Source organism: Trichosurus vulpecula, chromosome 8 (genome assembly GCF_011100635.1).
Source record: "Trichosurus vulpecula isolate mTriVul1 chromosome 8, mTriVul1.pri, whole genome shotgun sequence".
In the NCBI taxonomy this organism is placed as follows: domain Eukaryota; kingdom Metazoa; phylum Chordata; class Mammalia; order Diprotodontia; family Phalangeridae; genus Trichosurus; species Trichosurus vulpecula.
The window spans coordinates 39,624,919-39,643,273 of record NC_050580.1 but is presented as its reverse complement, the minus strand read 5'-3'; the positions used below and the strand labels follow the sequence as shown (position 1 = coordinate 39,643,273).

General features: G+C 37.7%; 1 protein-coding gene across 3 annotated transcripts in view; it reads right to left on the bottom strand.

Moving 5' to 3' along the window:
* Positions 1-18,355, bottom strand: part of WAPL (WAPL cohesin release factor) — a 110,445-nt gene that overhangs the window by 32,940 nt on the left and 59,150 nt on the right. For all 3 annotated transcript variants that reach the window (XM_036734632.1, XM_036734631.1, XM_036734634.1), the window contains 4 exons: positions 6,519-6,614; positions 5,159-5,311; positions 4,688-4,824; positions 1,948-2,059 (listed from right to left, as the gene is read on the bottom strand). In XM_036734632.1, coding sequence (XP_036590527.1) covers positions 1,948-2,059; positions 4,688-4,824; positions 5,159-5,311; positions 6,519-6,614 — 498 coding nt within the window. The remainder of the gene's footprint in view (positions 1-1,947; positions 2,060-4,687; positions 4,825-5,158; positions 5,312-6,518; positions 6,615-18,355) is intronic.

Genomic DNA, 18,355 nt, shown 5'->3' with positions numbered 1-18,355 from the left:
CCTAGCGCAGGCTACAAAGATCAACCACCACATTCTTCATAGCTGAGGAAACTGAGGCCCAGGAAGAAGTGCCTTGTCCTAGACCTGAGATTTGAACACAGGACCTGATTCCAGATCCAAAATTATTTTCATATATCACCACTTCCACTTATTCAAGTCTAAGACTATAAAATATAGCATCTACCTTACATCTAAGTTACACCTTTACTTTTCCCCTCACCCATTCTATAAATCAGACTTAAAACAATAATGGATCACAAAACTAATGTTTCATAGGAAGCAGTTCCAAGTATTAACACCACTATTTTACAGATGAGAAAAATGATGGTTAGAGAGAGGAAATGATTGAGATCCTCTAGGTAACCAGTGACAGGACAGAAGACCTGAACTTAGGTCTTCCAAGCTCTAAATCTAGCATTCTTTTCACTACACCAGAGGTATAGTGCAGCTCCACAGTAGGCTCCAATCAGATTAAAATGTGATTGGTGAATATTTAACAAAATAAGTAGAAATACAATAGAATGCAAATAATGTTAATATATTGTTTTGAGCCTGACACCTGTGTACTACACCACGTTCTAAAAACAACTGAAATGAAGAAACTTCTAAAAGAAAAAAAAATCATATAGTTTTAAGGTTTGCATTTTACAGATTAGGTTATGTGACTTGAACATGGTCACACAGCTAATGCAGAGATGAGATTCAAATTTAAGTTTCTGATTGCAAACCCGCCCCTCTAACCACTTACTATGCTATGCCCCTTTATCCCCTAATTTTGTCTTATGAATATAGCACTCTACTTATGTATGCCTCATTATCTCTTTATCTTATCTGCATTATTTTGGTCTTTAATCAAATTTTTCAAAGTACTCAGTATAACTCTTGAACAAAGTAACCACCTCAGGCAGGACAACTAAATTAACCAAAATTCAATTCCTAATTTTTTTTTAAACCTGTACTACATTTTTAGGCAAGGGAGTCAGTAATCAAGCTAAAAAATTGGCGGTTATTATAAAAATGAGCTTCCAAGTTATGTTGTAGGGTCAGTATATAGTCTTATCTTTTGTAACTCAAATACCATATAGCAAAAACTACAGGGTAATAACTGTGATACACTTGAAAGAGTCTAAGTAAAAGACAGATTTAATTAGCTACTACTAAACTATTACTATGGTAGTAAAGTATACCAGTACATTCTAGCAAGATGACAACAACAAAATGAGTTCTCTAGTTAAAATCAAATAGAAAATTTTAACATGTTAACACAAATTTAACCATACCAATGTTGTCAACTCTACAACACAATGAAACACCAGGCCGGTAGGCTTGATATATAATATGGCTCCATATACAATAAAGGCTACCATTTCATATGTAGCCAGGAGAATTCTATTACTACTTATATGCACACCTTTGTCTAGGCCTATTAATGTATCCCCATTCCCTATTTGCATTTGGCAATTCTCTTTTCCCCACAGCCAGACACAAAAAAAGCATATGGGACACATTCAGTCACTAAGACTACTTTCCACATCAATATCTCTCTATACTAGTAGCATCTAACTGCATTAGGAGATAGGGGTTTCTCAATCATGATAGGGGTTACTAATCATGAGAAGTAGGGCTTACAGAATTAGCATTAAATGTTAAACACAGCTTAGGAAAACAAAGGAGAAATGGAAAATATACTCAGGGCAGAAAAGATTTTCACTACTAGAAGAATTTTTTTAAAAACAGATTAAGTGAAATCTTCTAGAAGTATCAAATTCAGTATTTTCAATATCAGATAATTATAGTAAATATAATTTCAAGAAATAAATGTTATTATGAGAAACTACAAAAGGAGGCCAAGAATTTGGAAATGAAAATTTAAAAATGAATGCTTGTTAAAAACAAATTAAGAAACAAAAAACCTTAAAGATGTCAGATCCCAGAAAATCAAAATACCTGGTGGTGCTGTGAATCATCCAGTGTTTTAAAAACCATGGCTACCATCCCATGTGCTCTCAGGTGCATTCGGAAACCTGGCATGGCGCATTTAGTGGCCAAGCTAATAACGCTATAAGAAAATAAGCCATGTTTAGCAAATAATACTTAACTTTTGATTTAGTAAAAATTAAACAAAATACACACGTTGAATGCACAAAATGCAAGTCTTTATAAAAATATTTATTGGACACATGCTAAGTATAAACTGCTGCAATGAACAATACATATAAACAAATATAGAAAAGACATACATTCCTTTGGGCCATACATGGTTTAAGATTCACTCCTGTTATTTTAAGATGACAACAAATACGTAAAGTGTGTTGTGTTACAATACAAATATTCCCCACAAATATACGCAATGATGCATTGGCAAGGTGTTAAATATAACCCAGGCCCACAATCTCCTTGGTTTTCATGACATTTCCAACCTGTGAACATCATATATCTACCCATAAAATCTTGACCTCAACCTTTCCCTTAGTTTCATAAATTTAGAGCTAGTTATCTAGTTATCTAGTCTAATGCTCTCATTTGACTGAGGATGGGGGCTTAAGTGACTTGCCAAATGCCACAAAGATAATAAATAATTGGCAAAGCAGCGACTTGACCCAGGGACTCTCGTTTCAAACCCAGCAATATTTTTTCACTGCACCACATTGCTTCTATGTGAATGAACACCAAATATATTTTGGATGCTCCAATCTACTCCCAAGAGGTCTCTTTCCAAGGCCAATTCTATGATCTGATCATACGTGCTTAAAGTCACTACAGCTAAGCAACGGCTTTACCAATTATAACCAAATTAAAGAACATTATGCTCAGAAAGCTGATTGTCCTGGGAAAACTAGGGAAAGAAGGCTAACTCAGAAGTCAATCCCTCGAGGAATAGCGGTGTCATGTCAGAAGATATGGTGTTTGGCTTGGAGGAAGGAAGGCCTTATGAAGAATGGGCTAGGGTGTGGTCCACGACTACCATCTCCCTCCCTTTGTAACTTTCGGAACTTACTCTTTTCCAAAATGTCCATCAAGAAGTTGCATTTTTATGGGGGGAGAAAGAGATAACAAGAGGCAGCATGGTCTCTTCACACTACATAAACCATTTATTAAGCACTCACTATGTGCATATTACATCTTTGCTAATTTATATTGTTCAGTTAAAAATATACTTGTATTCAGGTGGAAGAAAAACATAAGTAATAATAAAATGTTTGATGAGACAAGATGATTGCAATTTGCTTTAATTATTCTCTAAACTTACTAGCTACAGCTTTCCTATAGTCCAATCCTGGCCTTGTATCAACAACGCCAAAATTTCTCCAGTAGCCAATCACCCTGACTTTGCCCGAAAGTTAAATGAGGCCCTTAAATAAGGCTGGTTTCTTTTCCTCCGCAATTCCAGGACCTAATGTGAGGTGTACTCTATGTATGTTTCTAGCAGGACCCCAGAACCAATATGCACGGTTAGAGTAGAGCTGTGTAGTTGGTTACACAGACCAGTGGGCTGGGTGCCTTTTAATCTGCCACTGGTAAGTTAAGAGGTAAAACTGCTGAGGTAGAAGAATATAAAATCAAAGAATCTCCAAGGCCATTTAGGTCCAAACAAGCAGAACCTGATCAACAACTCCCTTTACCTCAGCCCCAGCAAGTACCGCCACTTCTCTGCTGCAACAGCTCCAATGAGAGGGAACTAACTACTTCTAAGGAATAGTACTATTTCACTTTGAGACTGCTCTAATCACTAAAAGTTTTATACTTAGAACAAGCCTAAATTGGACTTTGTATATTTAATTCATTGCTAGTAAAGAAAAAGTCAGATATCCCATTACACCTCCCCTCCACAAAATGTTGGAATAATTAGTGCAAATGTTTTAAATTAATGGATTGCAAATTTTAAAATGTACATCATTAGGTTATTTGGGCAATATTCCAATATATATTGCATATGTTGTGCTTTTTACCACCACAGCGAAGGATGTTCCACCTAATCTGATAGCAGTCGTTTGTCTGTGAATTGCAATCCATTTTACTTTTAAGCTACACCGAAACAAATTCATTAGTTCTGCTTTGAAAATTTATGTCTGACAATTTTTTAACACTTTAAAGTTATTTATATAGCACATTTTATTCATCTCATTTTATCTTCATATCAACACTGTGAAGGTAGTTAACATAGGTATTATTCCTATCTTACAGATGAAGAAATTGAGGCTCAGGTTAAATTATTTGCTCATAGTCCCCTATCAAGTAGTGTTAGAGACCAGATTTGAAGAGTTATCTCTTGCCCCATCAATTTAACTTAATTTAGCAGGCTACTTGCTATCATCAGAGCACATTCTGTAAATAAAAATCCAGATTACCAACAATCTGTCAGCGCTCTAGTGCTGAAACAGAATTATAGAATTTTAGAGTTTGAAGGTTTTAGAGAGGAGAAAATTCAGCATTCTTTCCCCGCCTTTCTCTCAGTGTGACCAAAATCAGTTAATTAGTTGTAGAGATAAACTGGAAGCAGTGTATTTTTATCTTAACTTACCCTTATAAATCAATTGATCAGAAGCCTGTAGCTCTATAACTGAAAATTATCCCTAATTATTATCCTTAATCCATACAGTCCTATTGAAGTAGAATACTTCTCTAGAATACTTGTCACATATATAATGTGATACATAAGCTAGTAATCTGAAAATAAAAATCTTACCTAAGGCAACGTGTGTTTAGAGGCTGTGTGCTCTTTAAGCCACTTAACAAATACTCAATATCATCAGTGAACTCCTGATTTTCACCAAATTCCACCACATCGTTGAAGTGCTTCACATGCTGAACAACAGTGTATAACTGGAAGAAAACAGAAAATAATTCAGTGGTGTTGGTCTCTTTTGCAACCACAAAACAGGAATTTTATAAAAACACAAACATAGGATTTAAAATTTTTTTGCGTTAACATATTACTTTGAGAATTCTTTATAAATTGGTTTATAATATACTTCAAAAACAGAAAACAAATATTTTACAAAATACTGAAGAATGAAGGACAAGTTTATTTTTGTTACATGTTTCATGATTGCTTCTATTCAGGGTACCAAATCAGTATTTGTGATAAAAATAAGGCCAATGAATATCTATATCCAAAAATCCCTCATCTAAAATAAAATTATACACATCTGCTTACTTCTTTGTCTTCTTTCCTACATTTCAATGCAGTTACTATTTCTTGGTAGGGTTGAGTAGGTATCGTCACAGTTTTTATTACTTTGGGTGGTGGTGCAGGAGCCTTAAAAACTCCATCATCTCTCTGAATTGCCTCCTTTGAAGAAAGCCTCACCTATTAATAAAAAGGTATTAAATTAGCTGTTCTAAGCATGTACATACATATAGAGTAACACCACACTTATCCGGAACTTAGTTATCCGGCAATCTCACCCATCTGGAACACAGCAGAGAAACAGAAAGCAAAAAAGGCCTCTGAGCAGCTAAAACAGATGTTATGAAGTCCATGCACTATGTAAAGCTCATGCACTTTACTAATAAACGGCCCTTAAACTCAGAACCTATTTAGTCTTATACAGAACTTTAATGATTTTGGTTATTTGATTTCCAAGCCCGTAAGAGATCAGAAGTAGCAAATTAGAAGGGATAAAAAGGAGTTGCTACAGAAAGCCATATCAACTGTATCAAGAAGTGAAAGCTGAAAGAAAGGGGAAAAGATAAAACCTATTGAAAAAAAAAAACCCTCAGCCAGAAATGGCAACTATGAAGAATAATGCATATTTCAAGAGTTCTGAATAGCTAGAATCTTCCTACAAATGTGGAAATATTAATTTGTGTATAAGGAACACATGAATTATTCTTCCTGAACAAAATAATCATCAACATAGTCCTTTGCAAATAGAAGGCTTCAACTTAAAAAAAAAAAAAGTTTGGAATTAGGCCACTATTACTGAGATGTAGGAGGCATAATTTACCATGTAGAAGACAGTATTATAACAAAATTAATACAAAACTCCAGTAAGTAGAAAAAATGCCTCAAAATTTAAATTATTTAATTGTTGATGCTATAATAGAATAACATTTCATATCTGAAAGGGTTTGCCTTCAATACTACTCATGGTATTACAAATAAAAGCTGTCCAATTTGGAGAGCATTCAGAATCTCCAAGGGCTTTTCCCATAATACCCTTATCCAATATTCCCACAATGTCAGAAGAATTCAATGGAATCGATAATGGTGGAGGTTAAATGTAAACATGTACAATAAATTCAAATGAATTGTTAATTCATTAGAAACTTCAGATTACAAACATCATTTAAGATGGTACTAAATCAAGATAAAAGTAGTCATTAATTCTTAGATGTTTCCTGTGATTACATCCACATTTTTTCAGACTTCGATGAATTGTATTATAGCTTTCTAAATTTGTTTTAAAATCTGACTTCCACTGTTTTATTTCTCACACAACACTGATATAACTTGAGGCAACCCTGCCACTATTTAAGATGAATACAAAGATTAAGAAATACAGACTACTTACTGCGACACTCTGAGTTTTCAATACTGGTGGGGCGGGGAGTTCCTCTGATTCCGGATGGTTCCAATGTCTAGCATTATACACAGCTTTTGTAGGTGACTAAAAATGAAGCAAGGAAAACTCATCATATTTTCATGGTACTTTGCAAGTGACTTTTCATGATGGAACAATAATGTACTGGGCTGCTAAGGGAAATACAAAAGTCAGTAAAGAAATTGTCCTTGCCCTCAACAAGCTAGAATTTAGTTAAGGGAAATGAAAAACATAACAAAACAAAACAGATATATGTATATGATATGTTTGTTAAAACAGTTATGGGTCGGTTTGGATTAAGGGTGAGTACTTTAAAAAGGACAAGTGTAAGAAGGCTGGATAGTAGGTGTTATATAAGGAAAATGACAGGATCAGTGTTGTATACAGGACAGATTAGATTTGGAGGAAAGACTAGAGGTAGACAAACCAGTTTGGTGGGTATTATAATAGTTCAGGAAGCAGAATGAGCACTGTATTGTGATTCAGAAGACCTAGTTCTGCAAACAGCTTTAGTCTGCATATTATATGAACAGAAAATAAATTACAAATATAGATAATAAGGTCCTAACTTAGTATGATTGCACTGGGAAAAGAGGACATACGAGATCAGTAGCAATTGAAGTAGAATCAGAGCAACTCAAAGATAAAAGGGACCTCAGGGGTGAAGTCCAACCTATATCTCGGAGCAGATGCCCTCTCTATCAAGTAGACAACAAGCAGTCTTTCATCTTCTCCTCAGAGAATCCCAATGAAGGGGAAGCCCATCCTGTCTCAAGCCAGTTCCTTCCAATTTTAGATAATTCCAATCATTAGGAAGGCCCTCTCCACCGTAGATACAAAACTACTTCTCTATAACCTCTGCACACCTGCCCTTTGAGGTCAAATATTCAAGTCATTAATGCCTCTTGCATATAAGCACCCTTGGTATATTTTAAGATAGTTAATACACGCGCCCCCCTCCCCCACAACGGTGTTAAGAGATACAATCAGGACATTGATGATTTTCTTTAATAACACCTGGCAACCAAGGAGCCCAAGCTGCAGATGGTTAGGATCATCCAGGGATAGGCAAGGTAGATTTGGTGTGTGAAAAGACTGTTAAAAATCCTTGATGTGGGGGCGGAGCCAAGATGGCGGCCGGAAAGCAGGGACTTGCGTGAGCTCCCTGCCAGGTCCCTCCAAAAACCTATTAAAAATGTCTCTGAACAAATTCTAGAACTGCAGAACCCACAAAATAGCAGAGGGAGGCAGGGCTCCAGCCCAGGACAACCTGGATGGTTGTTGGGTGAGGTCTATGGCGAATGGAGCTGGGAGCAGAGGGGACTGGAGCCCAGAGACCAGGAGCTGGGCAGAACAGGCCCTAGTGCCCTGAATCAGTGAGCTGCGGCAGTTACCAGACTTCTCAACCCATTAACACCAAAGACAACAGAGAAGGTTAGTGGGAAAAGCTGAGGGGACAGAGCGGAAGTAGTTCACAGTTCGGCCACCTCCCTAAGGGCAGTGGAGGTGGTGCAGCTACAGAACTACAGCTGCAGTTGCTTCCGGACCCAGGCCCACCTGGTGGGAGGAATTAAGTGGCAGATCAGAGCAGGAGTGCAGAGACAGCTTAAGATCTGAGTCAGGTCCAGGTTGGTGGTTCTTGGGGAAGGAGGAGTGCTGGTATGGCAGAGGTAGCTATGTAGAAATGGCTCTGAAAACAACAGCACATCCCCTCAAGGTTGGAACAAAGTACTCTTTACTCCACAAGCAGTCATACCCTGACAAAAAACTCAAGAGTCAAGTAAGTTGGCTGGGAACATGGCCAGACAGCAAAAACGGACTCAGATTCAGTCTCAGACTTTGCAATCTTTCTTTGGTGACAAAGAAGACCGAAACATATAGCCAGAAGAAGTCAACAAAGTCAAAGAGCCTACAACAAAAGCCTTCAAGAAAAACATGAACTGGTCTCAGGCCATGGAAGAGCTCAAAAAGGATTTGGAAAAACAAGTTAGAGAAGTAGAGGAAAAATTGGGAAGAGAAATGAGAAGGATGCGAGAAAACCATGAAAAACAAGTCAATGACCTGCTAAAGGAGAACCAAAAAAATACTAAAGAAAATACTGAAGAAAACAACACCTTAAAAAATAGATTAACTCAAATGGCAAAAGAGCTCCAAAAAGCCAATGAGGAGAAGAATGCCTTGAAAGGCAGAATTAGCCAAATGGAAAAGGAAGTCCGAAAGACCACTGAAGAAAATACTACCTTAAAAATTAGATTGGAGCAAGTGGAAGCTAGTGACTTTATGAGCAATCAAGATATTATAAAACAAAACCAAAGGAATGAAAAAGTGAAAGACAACGAGAAATATCTCATTGGAAAAACCACTGACCCGGAAAATAGATCCAGGAGAGATCATTTAAAAATTATTGGACTACCTGAAAGCCATGATCAAAAAAAGAGCCTAGATATCATCTTTCAAGAAATTATCAAGGAGAACTGCCCTGATATTCTAGAGCCAGAAGGTAAAACAGAAATTGAAAGAATCCACCAATCGCCTCCTTAAAAAGATCCCCAAAAGAAAACTCCTAGGAGTGTTGTTGCCAAATTCCAGAGCTCCCAGGTCAAGGAGAAAATACTGCAAGCAGCCAGAAAGAAACAATTTGAGTATTGTGGAAACCCAATCAGGATAACACAAGATCTAGCAGCTTCTACATTAAGGGATCGAAGGGCTTGGAATACAATATTCCAGAGGTCAATGGAGCTAGGATTAAAACCAAGAAATCACCTACCCAGCAAAACTGAGTATCATGCTCCACGGCAAAATATGGACTTTCAATAAAATAGAGGACTTTCAAGCTTTCTCAGTGAAAAGACCAGAGCTAAATAGAAAATTTGACTTTCGAACACAAGAATCAAGAGAAGCATGAAAAGATAAATGAGAAAGAGAAATCCCAAGGGACTTAACTAAAGTTGAACTGTTTTGTTTACATTCCTACTTGGAAAGATGATGTGTATGATTCATGAGACCTCAGTATTAGGGTAGTTGAAGGGAATATGCATATATTATAGAATCATAATTATTATAGAATACGCATATATATATATAGACAGAGGGCACAGGGTGAGTTGAATATGAAGGGATGATATCTAAAAAAATAAAATCCAATTAAGGGAGGAGACAGGAATATACTGAGAGAGGGAGAAAGGGAGAGATAGAATGGGGTAAATTATCTCACATAAAAGTAGCGAGAAAAAGCGGTTCTCTAGGAAGGGAAGAGGGGGCAGGTGAGGGGGAATGAGTGAATCTTGCTCTCATCGGATTTGACCTGAGAAGGGAATACCATAAACACTCAATTGGGTATCTTACCTCCAAGTAAAACCAGAAGGCTAAATGAAAAACTGGAAGGATCATTCATTCACTCAATAAACATTTATTAAGTGCTTGTCAGGTGCTAGGCACTGTGCTAAGAGCTGGGGGATACAAAAACAAGCAAAAGATACTCTCTGCCCTCAAAGGAGCTCACAATCTAATAAAGGAGACGATGTGCTTGCTTTTAGCAAGCTATCTAAAGGATTAATAGGAAATAACTAAAAGAGAGAAAATACTAGAATTAAGATGGTTAAGGAAAAGCCTGGAGCTCAGAGACAGTGTCTTGCTTATGGAACAGCCAAGGGGCCAGTGTCACTGGATCAAAGAATATGTGTTGGGGTGTAAGAAGACTGGAAAGGTAAAAGGGGGCTAGGGAAGGAAGAGCTTTTAATGTCAAACAGAGTATTTTGTATTTGCTCCTGGAGGCAATACAAAAGCATTGAGTTTACTGAGTAGTAGAGAGTTGACATGGTCAGACTTGTGTTTTACGAAAATCACTTTAGTGGTTGAATGGAGGGGTGGAACGGAATGGGGAGAGACTTGAGGCAGGCAGATCCCACCAGCAGCTACTGTGGCAGTCAAGATGTGAGGTGATGTGGGCCTGCATTAGAGTGGTGGCAGTGTCACAGAGAGAAGGGAACATATTCAAGAGATTTTGCAAAGGTGAATTCGATAGACCTTTACAACAGCTTGGATGGGGGGGGGGGGTGGCAGCTCGGGAGGGAGAGATATTGAGGAACCCAGGATAACTCCTGGGTTGTGTGCCTGAGTGACTTGGAGATGGAGGTAGGCAGAGGCTAGGCAGTGGGGTAGAGATGAGGGCTGTTTTGGAGGCTTTTTTGGACATGTTGAGTTTTAAGAAGTTTGCTGGACATCCAGTTCAAGATATCTGAAACACAGCTGAAGATCCAAATTTGGAGGTCAGTAGAGAGAATGGGGCAAGAAAGGCAGATCTGAAAATCATCAGTAAAAAATGGTAATTAAATCCAGGGGCGCTGATGAGATCACCAAGTAAAATAGCATAGAGGGAGTAGAGAAGAGGACCCAGGACAGACTTCTGAGAGATACCCATGGTCAGAGGATGAGATATGGACAAGGATCCAACAAAGGAGACAAAGAAGTTGGGGTTGGATAGGTAAGGCAAGATAAGAACTAGGAAGGAATGGTATCCTGAAAACCTAGGGATAAGACAGTGTTATGGAGGAGAGTGATTAATAGTGTCAAAGGCTGCAGAGACCTCAAGGAGAATGAGGATTAAGAAAAGGCCACTGGATTTGGCAACTAGGAAATCACTGGTAACTTTGGAAAGAGCAATTTCAGTGGAACCATAAGGCGGGAAGCCAGACTGTTCGGGGTTAAAGAAAATAGAAATTGTGATGAGGGCAAATAGGGTCAGCTGGAGTGAGGATACAGTACGGAGGTTGAGGTAGGGGGTACAGTAAGATACTGCAGTTAGCCAGGATCAATTTGAGAATTTGAAATCTTAAAAACTGGTAAAGCTTGGAGTAAACTTAGCATCCAGGGTGTGGCCCTGCTGTTAATCGGCTAGAGCTGAACAACCCATCTTTATTATCTATCTATATGATCGAAGGCAACTCTAAAGTTCTATAATGACTTCTTATAGTTGGTGCTTCATTAAATAATTTCCAAAATTATTTAGAATTACTTTCTTTTATAATTACATTAACTACGTTTAAATAAACACTGCTTCTGTTCATTTTAACATTTTAAAATGAATTCCACCCAAAAACAGTAAAAAATTTAAAAATTCTCAGGACTTAAATTAGCTTCAGTTACTTGAAAAGTTAACAGTGTCAATTTGTAAACTGGAACATTTCCTTCTAAAACTATTTTCTTTTCAGGCATCACACATAAGTGCAACATAACATGTACTTGTAACAAGGAGGATGTTTCAACAATCCGGCTAGCAGCTTCTGTGGGAGTGTAAGATCCACCCACAGCCAGCACCCAGAAAGCTGCCAACAGCACAGGTTCTTTTGATCTGCTTAACTAAGGAAAGCAAAGTGAAGGGGTTGACAAGCTTACTTTAATTCACCAGTTACAAATATCATTCAGTTAGCTCAGGGGAAGAGACCAGCAGACTGAACTTCAGAGCAAATTACAAGCATTAACAGACAGACCAAATACAGATTCATAGTTACCAACATCTAGGTTCAGCCCGGGAGCTCAGAACAAGGGCTGGCCCAGAGTCACAGGCCACCACTGCTAAGGGTAAGAGAGCTCCAAGGAACAGACAGCCAACCCCTGGTTTTTATATCTTTTTCAGCATCAGGGGTGAGTCACACATTTGACTCACCCATGTGACCTAGAATAGTCACAAAGAGGCGGACCCACGTGGTCTAAAAAGCCTCTGCTCTCCCAGACATGTAAACTAGGCCCTCCCTGGAGTGAGCCCCACCTTGGGCCCCACCTTAGTTGCCAATCCACACCCACTAAGGTTTTACACCTAATACGGGTTTGGCCCTGGGTCTTAGCTTCTAGTAAGGCTCAATGAATTACTCAAAGGGAACAAAAGCCAAACTATTCAAGGGCACTTGTTGAACTAAGTGCTAAGGAGCCCATTTTTGCTTACCAACACAGAGGAACACATTGTGAATATACTGAATAGCCAAATCATTTTATACTATTATATAACTTTCCCTTTAACAACAGTTCCAAGTCTTACATGCTTAATATAGGGTTTAATCTCTACAGACATGAAGATGAATGATAAAAAGACATCATGTTATTAGTGCCAGAAATTAAAATAAATCATACACAGATTTCTTATTTGGGGTTTTTTTCTTAGAAAAAAAAATTCCCATTAACCACAAAAATTAGTCAAGTCTTATAATACCAAAAACATTTCCACTAACACATTTAAACTTAAATAATTTGACCGATCACACACATCTCATTTTCCTTCACAAACGATAATCAAAAAATCCCACGTAAAAAAAAAATCCCACATATCTCAACGGTATTTTGCACCCCTCCACACCACTCCCCCAAAAGCAGCACAAGACACATGCCTCCACACCATTTTATTTGCACATATGATACAGTATAAAAGATACCATAATGGACATATATGACTGGGAAGAAGATGGGTCTGTCATAGCACAACAATGAAGCTCGGGCATCAGTAAGTTGTTAAAACAACAAGAGCAAGTACTCTAGCGTGTTGAGCAGGTCTTATATTGTGAATTTACTGAAGGACATGGATGAGAATTTGATAGGCGGAAAAATAGTAGATGGCTTGCAAGATACATCTTTGGGAACCACAGGAAAGAACCCAGATCTAGCCAAGGAAGAAAATATCGTTTTCCCCTTTATATGAATCTATGTTATCTATCCAGAGAGAGACCATATATGAATTGGAGAGAGAATGGAAGGGGTGTGGGGGGAACAACCAGACTGATGGACTTGGTGACAAGTTATCTGTGTTCAAATGTCTGAAAGGCTTTCTTGTAGAGAAAGAAATAGACTTGTTCTGACTTGCCCTAGAAGGCAAAATGAGGAACTATGGGTAAAGGTTACAAAGAAGGTCAATTTAGGTTTCAGGTCAAGAAAAACTTCTCAGAATTAGAGCTGTACAAAAGTGGAATTGCTTCTCAAGCGGTGTGGTGGTAGGTTCTTCTTCCTTAGAGATATTTAAGCTGGGATTTCTTTCAGTTACAAGATACACTAGATGGTGCCTTAAGTCCCTTCCAAATCTTAAATTCTGTGATACATAAACATGTATAATATATGCATGCACATGGTGAGAGTGAGGAGAGCGGGGAGAGAGAGAGAGGGAGAGAGAGAGCACGCAAGCACAAATGCTATGGTCACTAACCCCAGGCAAATTTTCAGGGAACCAGATTAGTTGGTAACAGTTACTTTTAGCTCTATAACTAGGTATGCCTTATAAACAAGATGGAGATATGGGATGAATAACAATGCAATAAGGTTAGCCTAAACTAGCTAAATAACTAGACCCAAACATCAATGTTAATCTTGAGCAGGGCCTTTAGTAGAATATCGTAAGATTCAGCTTCAGCCCTATTAACACCTATTTATGACCTATAATATGAAGGTATAGATAGAATGTGTTTCAAATTTATAGAAAACAAGGAGGAAAAGGCTAAGATGTTGAATGATAGACAGAATTTAGAGATGAAAACTACTTTCTCTTAGCCTATTTCCTCATCTGTAAAATGGCTGACCAAACGTTGTCTGAGGGTCTTACCAACTCTAAATTTATGATCTTACAATAAGGAAAATGTCTTCTATGTGGTTTCAAAAAATCAAATGCAAAAGTACAGAACTGGGGAGTAAAGAAAAGTATGGTTAGACAATAGTTAATGAGCATGAGGTTATGGTATAAACTTAATAAATCTTCAGTGTGGTATGGAAGCAAAAAAAAAAAAAGCTAAAAGGATATGAGCTAGATTTCTAAGAGCAGTGAACAGAAGAAAAACTACTATAACCACTATATTCTGCTTGGATCACACCACACAAAAAGATAAACTGGAAAAAACATTTGTTTTTACAATCTAAAGAGCTGGGTTTGAAATCTAGCTCTGTTCAATTACTATCTGCTTAACAATGGAGATGTTTCTTTCTAGGCTTTGTCATGTCTGTTCACCTACAAAATGTGAGGCCTGGACTATATTATTTCTAGGACCCCTCTTCCAACACTAAATCTTATGACCCCATATATGGAGGGGGAAAAGGATGATGAGAAGATTCAAGGCCAGTGGAAGAAATTAGAGATGTTTAGCCTGCAAAAAACTTGGGAGGTAAGGTTAATAACTGTCTTCAAGAATTTGAGGGCCTATCACATGGAAGGGGGATTATGGAGGAGTTTCCCATCATAGTGGAAGTGGGAAACATTTATCAAAGATGTTGTTGAGGGGATTCCTAAGGTAAGGATTGATGTGCTGAGTTCTCTTCCAATTCTGAGATTAAATGACTCTCAGATTCTTAAATTTTCCTTCATGCAACCCTCTGGAAGGTTAATTATTGGGTATCAAAGTCTCAGAATCTGATACTAAGGAAAGGCCACAAAATAGCTAAGGAAAATAGATTTTAAAAAAGTTGTGTGTCATATTCTTGAAATATTTCTGCCAAGTTCAGCTTCTCAACCCAATAGTCTCAGTTACTATTTAAGAGATAAAGTTTATATCCTTTGCCTTTTAAGGTACAGCATACATGATAGCAGATCAACTAAACAACAATATTGCTAAATTTCTACACAATCAGCCAAATATAAATTAAAGAAAACACTATGGGAAATCTAACAAATGAATACAGTCAATTCTAATCATTCTCAGTAGTCAGGCTGTGCAAAGTCACTGTGAACACTGAACAAGGGTTCCTTGGGGAAAATACAGGGTTAGGTTCCTATAAGCCACATTTACTTTAGCAGTTTCTGGAGTGGCTTCATGTAGGTATCAGTGAATTTCCCCTTTCTTTTTCCTGGATTTATCATAACATTGATTCATTTAACACTGAACTCATAGCCAAAAGCATTATAACTCATGCCTGAAGGAAGCTTATTTAGCAATTTTTTTTCCCCGTAAGGCACATCACAGACTTTTTGTGCCTAAGAACACTAGATCACACTTCAGCACTACCCTTGGGAATCATTTTAACGAATGAAATCACAAACAAAAAGCACGAAAATGTGAAAAACATGCACTAAATAGGAGGTGAAAAGGACACTTGTTTACAGTATGAGAGCTGAAACAAGAAGGCAGAGCATCACCTTGTTCAAGCTCAACTGGGATCATGCATTCTGGGGACTCAAAATCTTTTGTTGCTCTGAGTATGTCCTCAAATAACCACAAAAGTACCGTGAGCATAAATTTTAGCAACTGTGCAAATTCCCAAATATGCAATCTGTGAATAATGAGAACTGTATACAGTAAAAATCATACCATGACACAAAAGCACTTAACAGGATTTGGTGTAGATGTAGAAAAAACAATGCAAATTTGCATAGACAATGAGCTGGATGAAATTTGATTCTCATCATTGCCAAAGGCTGAAGGCCATTGTTTGTTGAATCACAACCATATTTACAGTTTGATTTATAAGAATTCTAATGGCAGAGGGGATTTCTTACTTCATTCCACTATTAAGAAATACTTTTAAAAATATTTTATAAAATTATAAAGGAAAAAGGTAGCCTGTGAACCTCATACAATTGTCACAGAATTATGCCTTCTCAGAGCTGAAAAGACCGCAGCAGCCGCCTATTTCAATTTGTATTTGAAAATTATCTTCTCTACATGCTCAATAAATCTTGAGCCTTTTCTTAAACAGCCAAGTAAAGGAAACCTATTTCCTCCACAGGAAGCCTCAGCAGATCTTCCAGAGGATGTACGCTGAGATCACTAATTATCAGGACCAGATTTTCCCCTACATGATCTAAATTTGCCTTTCTGCAGCATTCACACATTCCTCTTCGTTCTATATTGTGCAGTCAAAGAGAACTGCCACATGTCAGCCTTCCAACTACAGCTATCACATACCTGCTAAGTCTCCTTGGAAATGGATTAAACCATCCTAGTTCCTTCAACCCATCCTCTTATGGCATTAACTTGAAGGTCTTTACTAGTTAATCATCCTCCTTGGATACTCTTCAGAGTAATTTATCAATGTCTTTCCAGAAATGTGGTGCCCAACGCTAAACACAAAACTCAACATGTACTCTGCAAAGGAGGAAAGGGCACACAAAGAGACTACTACATGTGGCTCTTTATTTTGGCATTCGCTTCCCTGACTTCCAAATCAGGTCACTGAAATACTGAGCTTGCAGTTCACTAAAATCACCAAATGTCTTAAAGATATACTGGGAAGATATGTTTCTCATGCAATTATGCATGGCATAATGGCTCTAGAACTGGACTTTTGAGTCAGGAAGATGGGGGTTTTAAATGCGCCTGTGACACTTACTGGCTACGTAGCCTTAAGCAAGTCACCAAAGCTATGTCAGCGAGTCTCCTATAACATGGGGATAATAGCTACATCCACCTTACAGAGAGAACGGTTTTGAAGATCAAATGAAATACAGTAATATATATATATCTATGAAGCACTCTGCAAACTTAAAAGTGATATATAAATGTTAACTATTATCTTGTTTTGGTGAAGTTTACTTTTTAATCCAAATATGAGATTTAACATTGATCTAGATCAGGGCTCCTTAAACTTTTTCCATTGGTGACTCATAGCTTCATTAAATTTTACCTTATTTCATTCAGTTCAAAGTTCAAGCCTGCTCCTCCTGCCTCTGTCACCCAGCATGAGAGCTATCCCTTCCAGCTTTATGAAACAGCAACCCTTGCCTTCACTCAAGTCACTGGTAAAAATGTGACAGGGCACACTAATAGAGACTTTCTTCTAAGCTGACAAAGGACCACCAATGATTTGGAGTCCAACCAGTTCTGAATCTCATTATACTATCGTTCAGTTAACATCCCTCCATCTCACTGAAAAGAAATGCACAAAATACTACAACAAATGATTTGTATTATATTGTGCAGTTCCTCTAATATAAAATTTTTGTTAGCCTATCAAAAAAAGGAAATGAAGCCAGACTGGCTCTCTGTGATCACAATAGCTTCCCTTTCTAGATATAGTTTGCACTTAATTCTTTTCCTTTTAAGGAAAATCAATCGCCAAGGTTTCACTAAGCACCTACTATATGCCTGAAAATGTGCAAATACAAATAAACAATCCCTACACAGAAGGAGCTTACTTCCTAATGGGGAACAACAAGTACAAATACAAGAATATAGAAACTATAAAGAGAATAAATACAAATAAATACATAAAAAGAAAGTACTTTGGGGAGGAGGGAAGGCAGCATTCTATTTGAGGACATGTCCAGGCCAGCCATGTCCACTTTCTTCTCCACTCTACTCTTGACTTTCCACTTTTACACTGTCACCTTTTCAGCAATTTTCCAGTCCCCCACTAGATTGTTAGCACCTTAAGGGTATTACATTTTTATGCCCAGCACTTAACACAATGCCTGGAACATAACAAGTGGTTAATAAATTATCTATCCATCTACCTACCATCCAGCCATCTATTGCTCTTTTACTAGAACTATATGTACCTTTGGAACAGCCTGAACACCAACATGTAAGCTTTCCGCCTTTTCTTGCCTAAACTCATGACTCCATGTCATTTTTCAACACCTTCCCCCTTGCACCTGCCCTACTCTTTCAAGCTCTCCATGTACTGTATTCCTCCATGTGGGCAGGGAATATCTTATTTTCTTTTATTTACATTCTCAGGATTTAGTATAGCATACCTAGCACACAGGAAGTACTTACTAAATATTTTTAATTATTCATTCCTTCATTCTTTGATTCTTGAAGGTGGCATTTGAATTTGAAGGGAAGAGGGACTCTTCTCACATGTGAACTAAGGTGATAGCTCAGTAAGTAGAGATCAAAGAG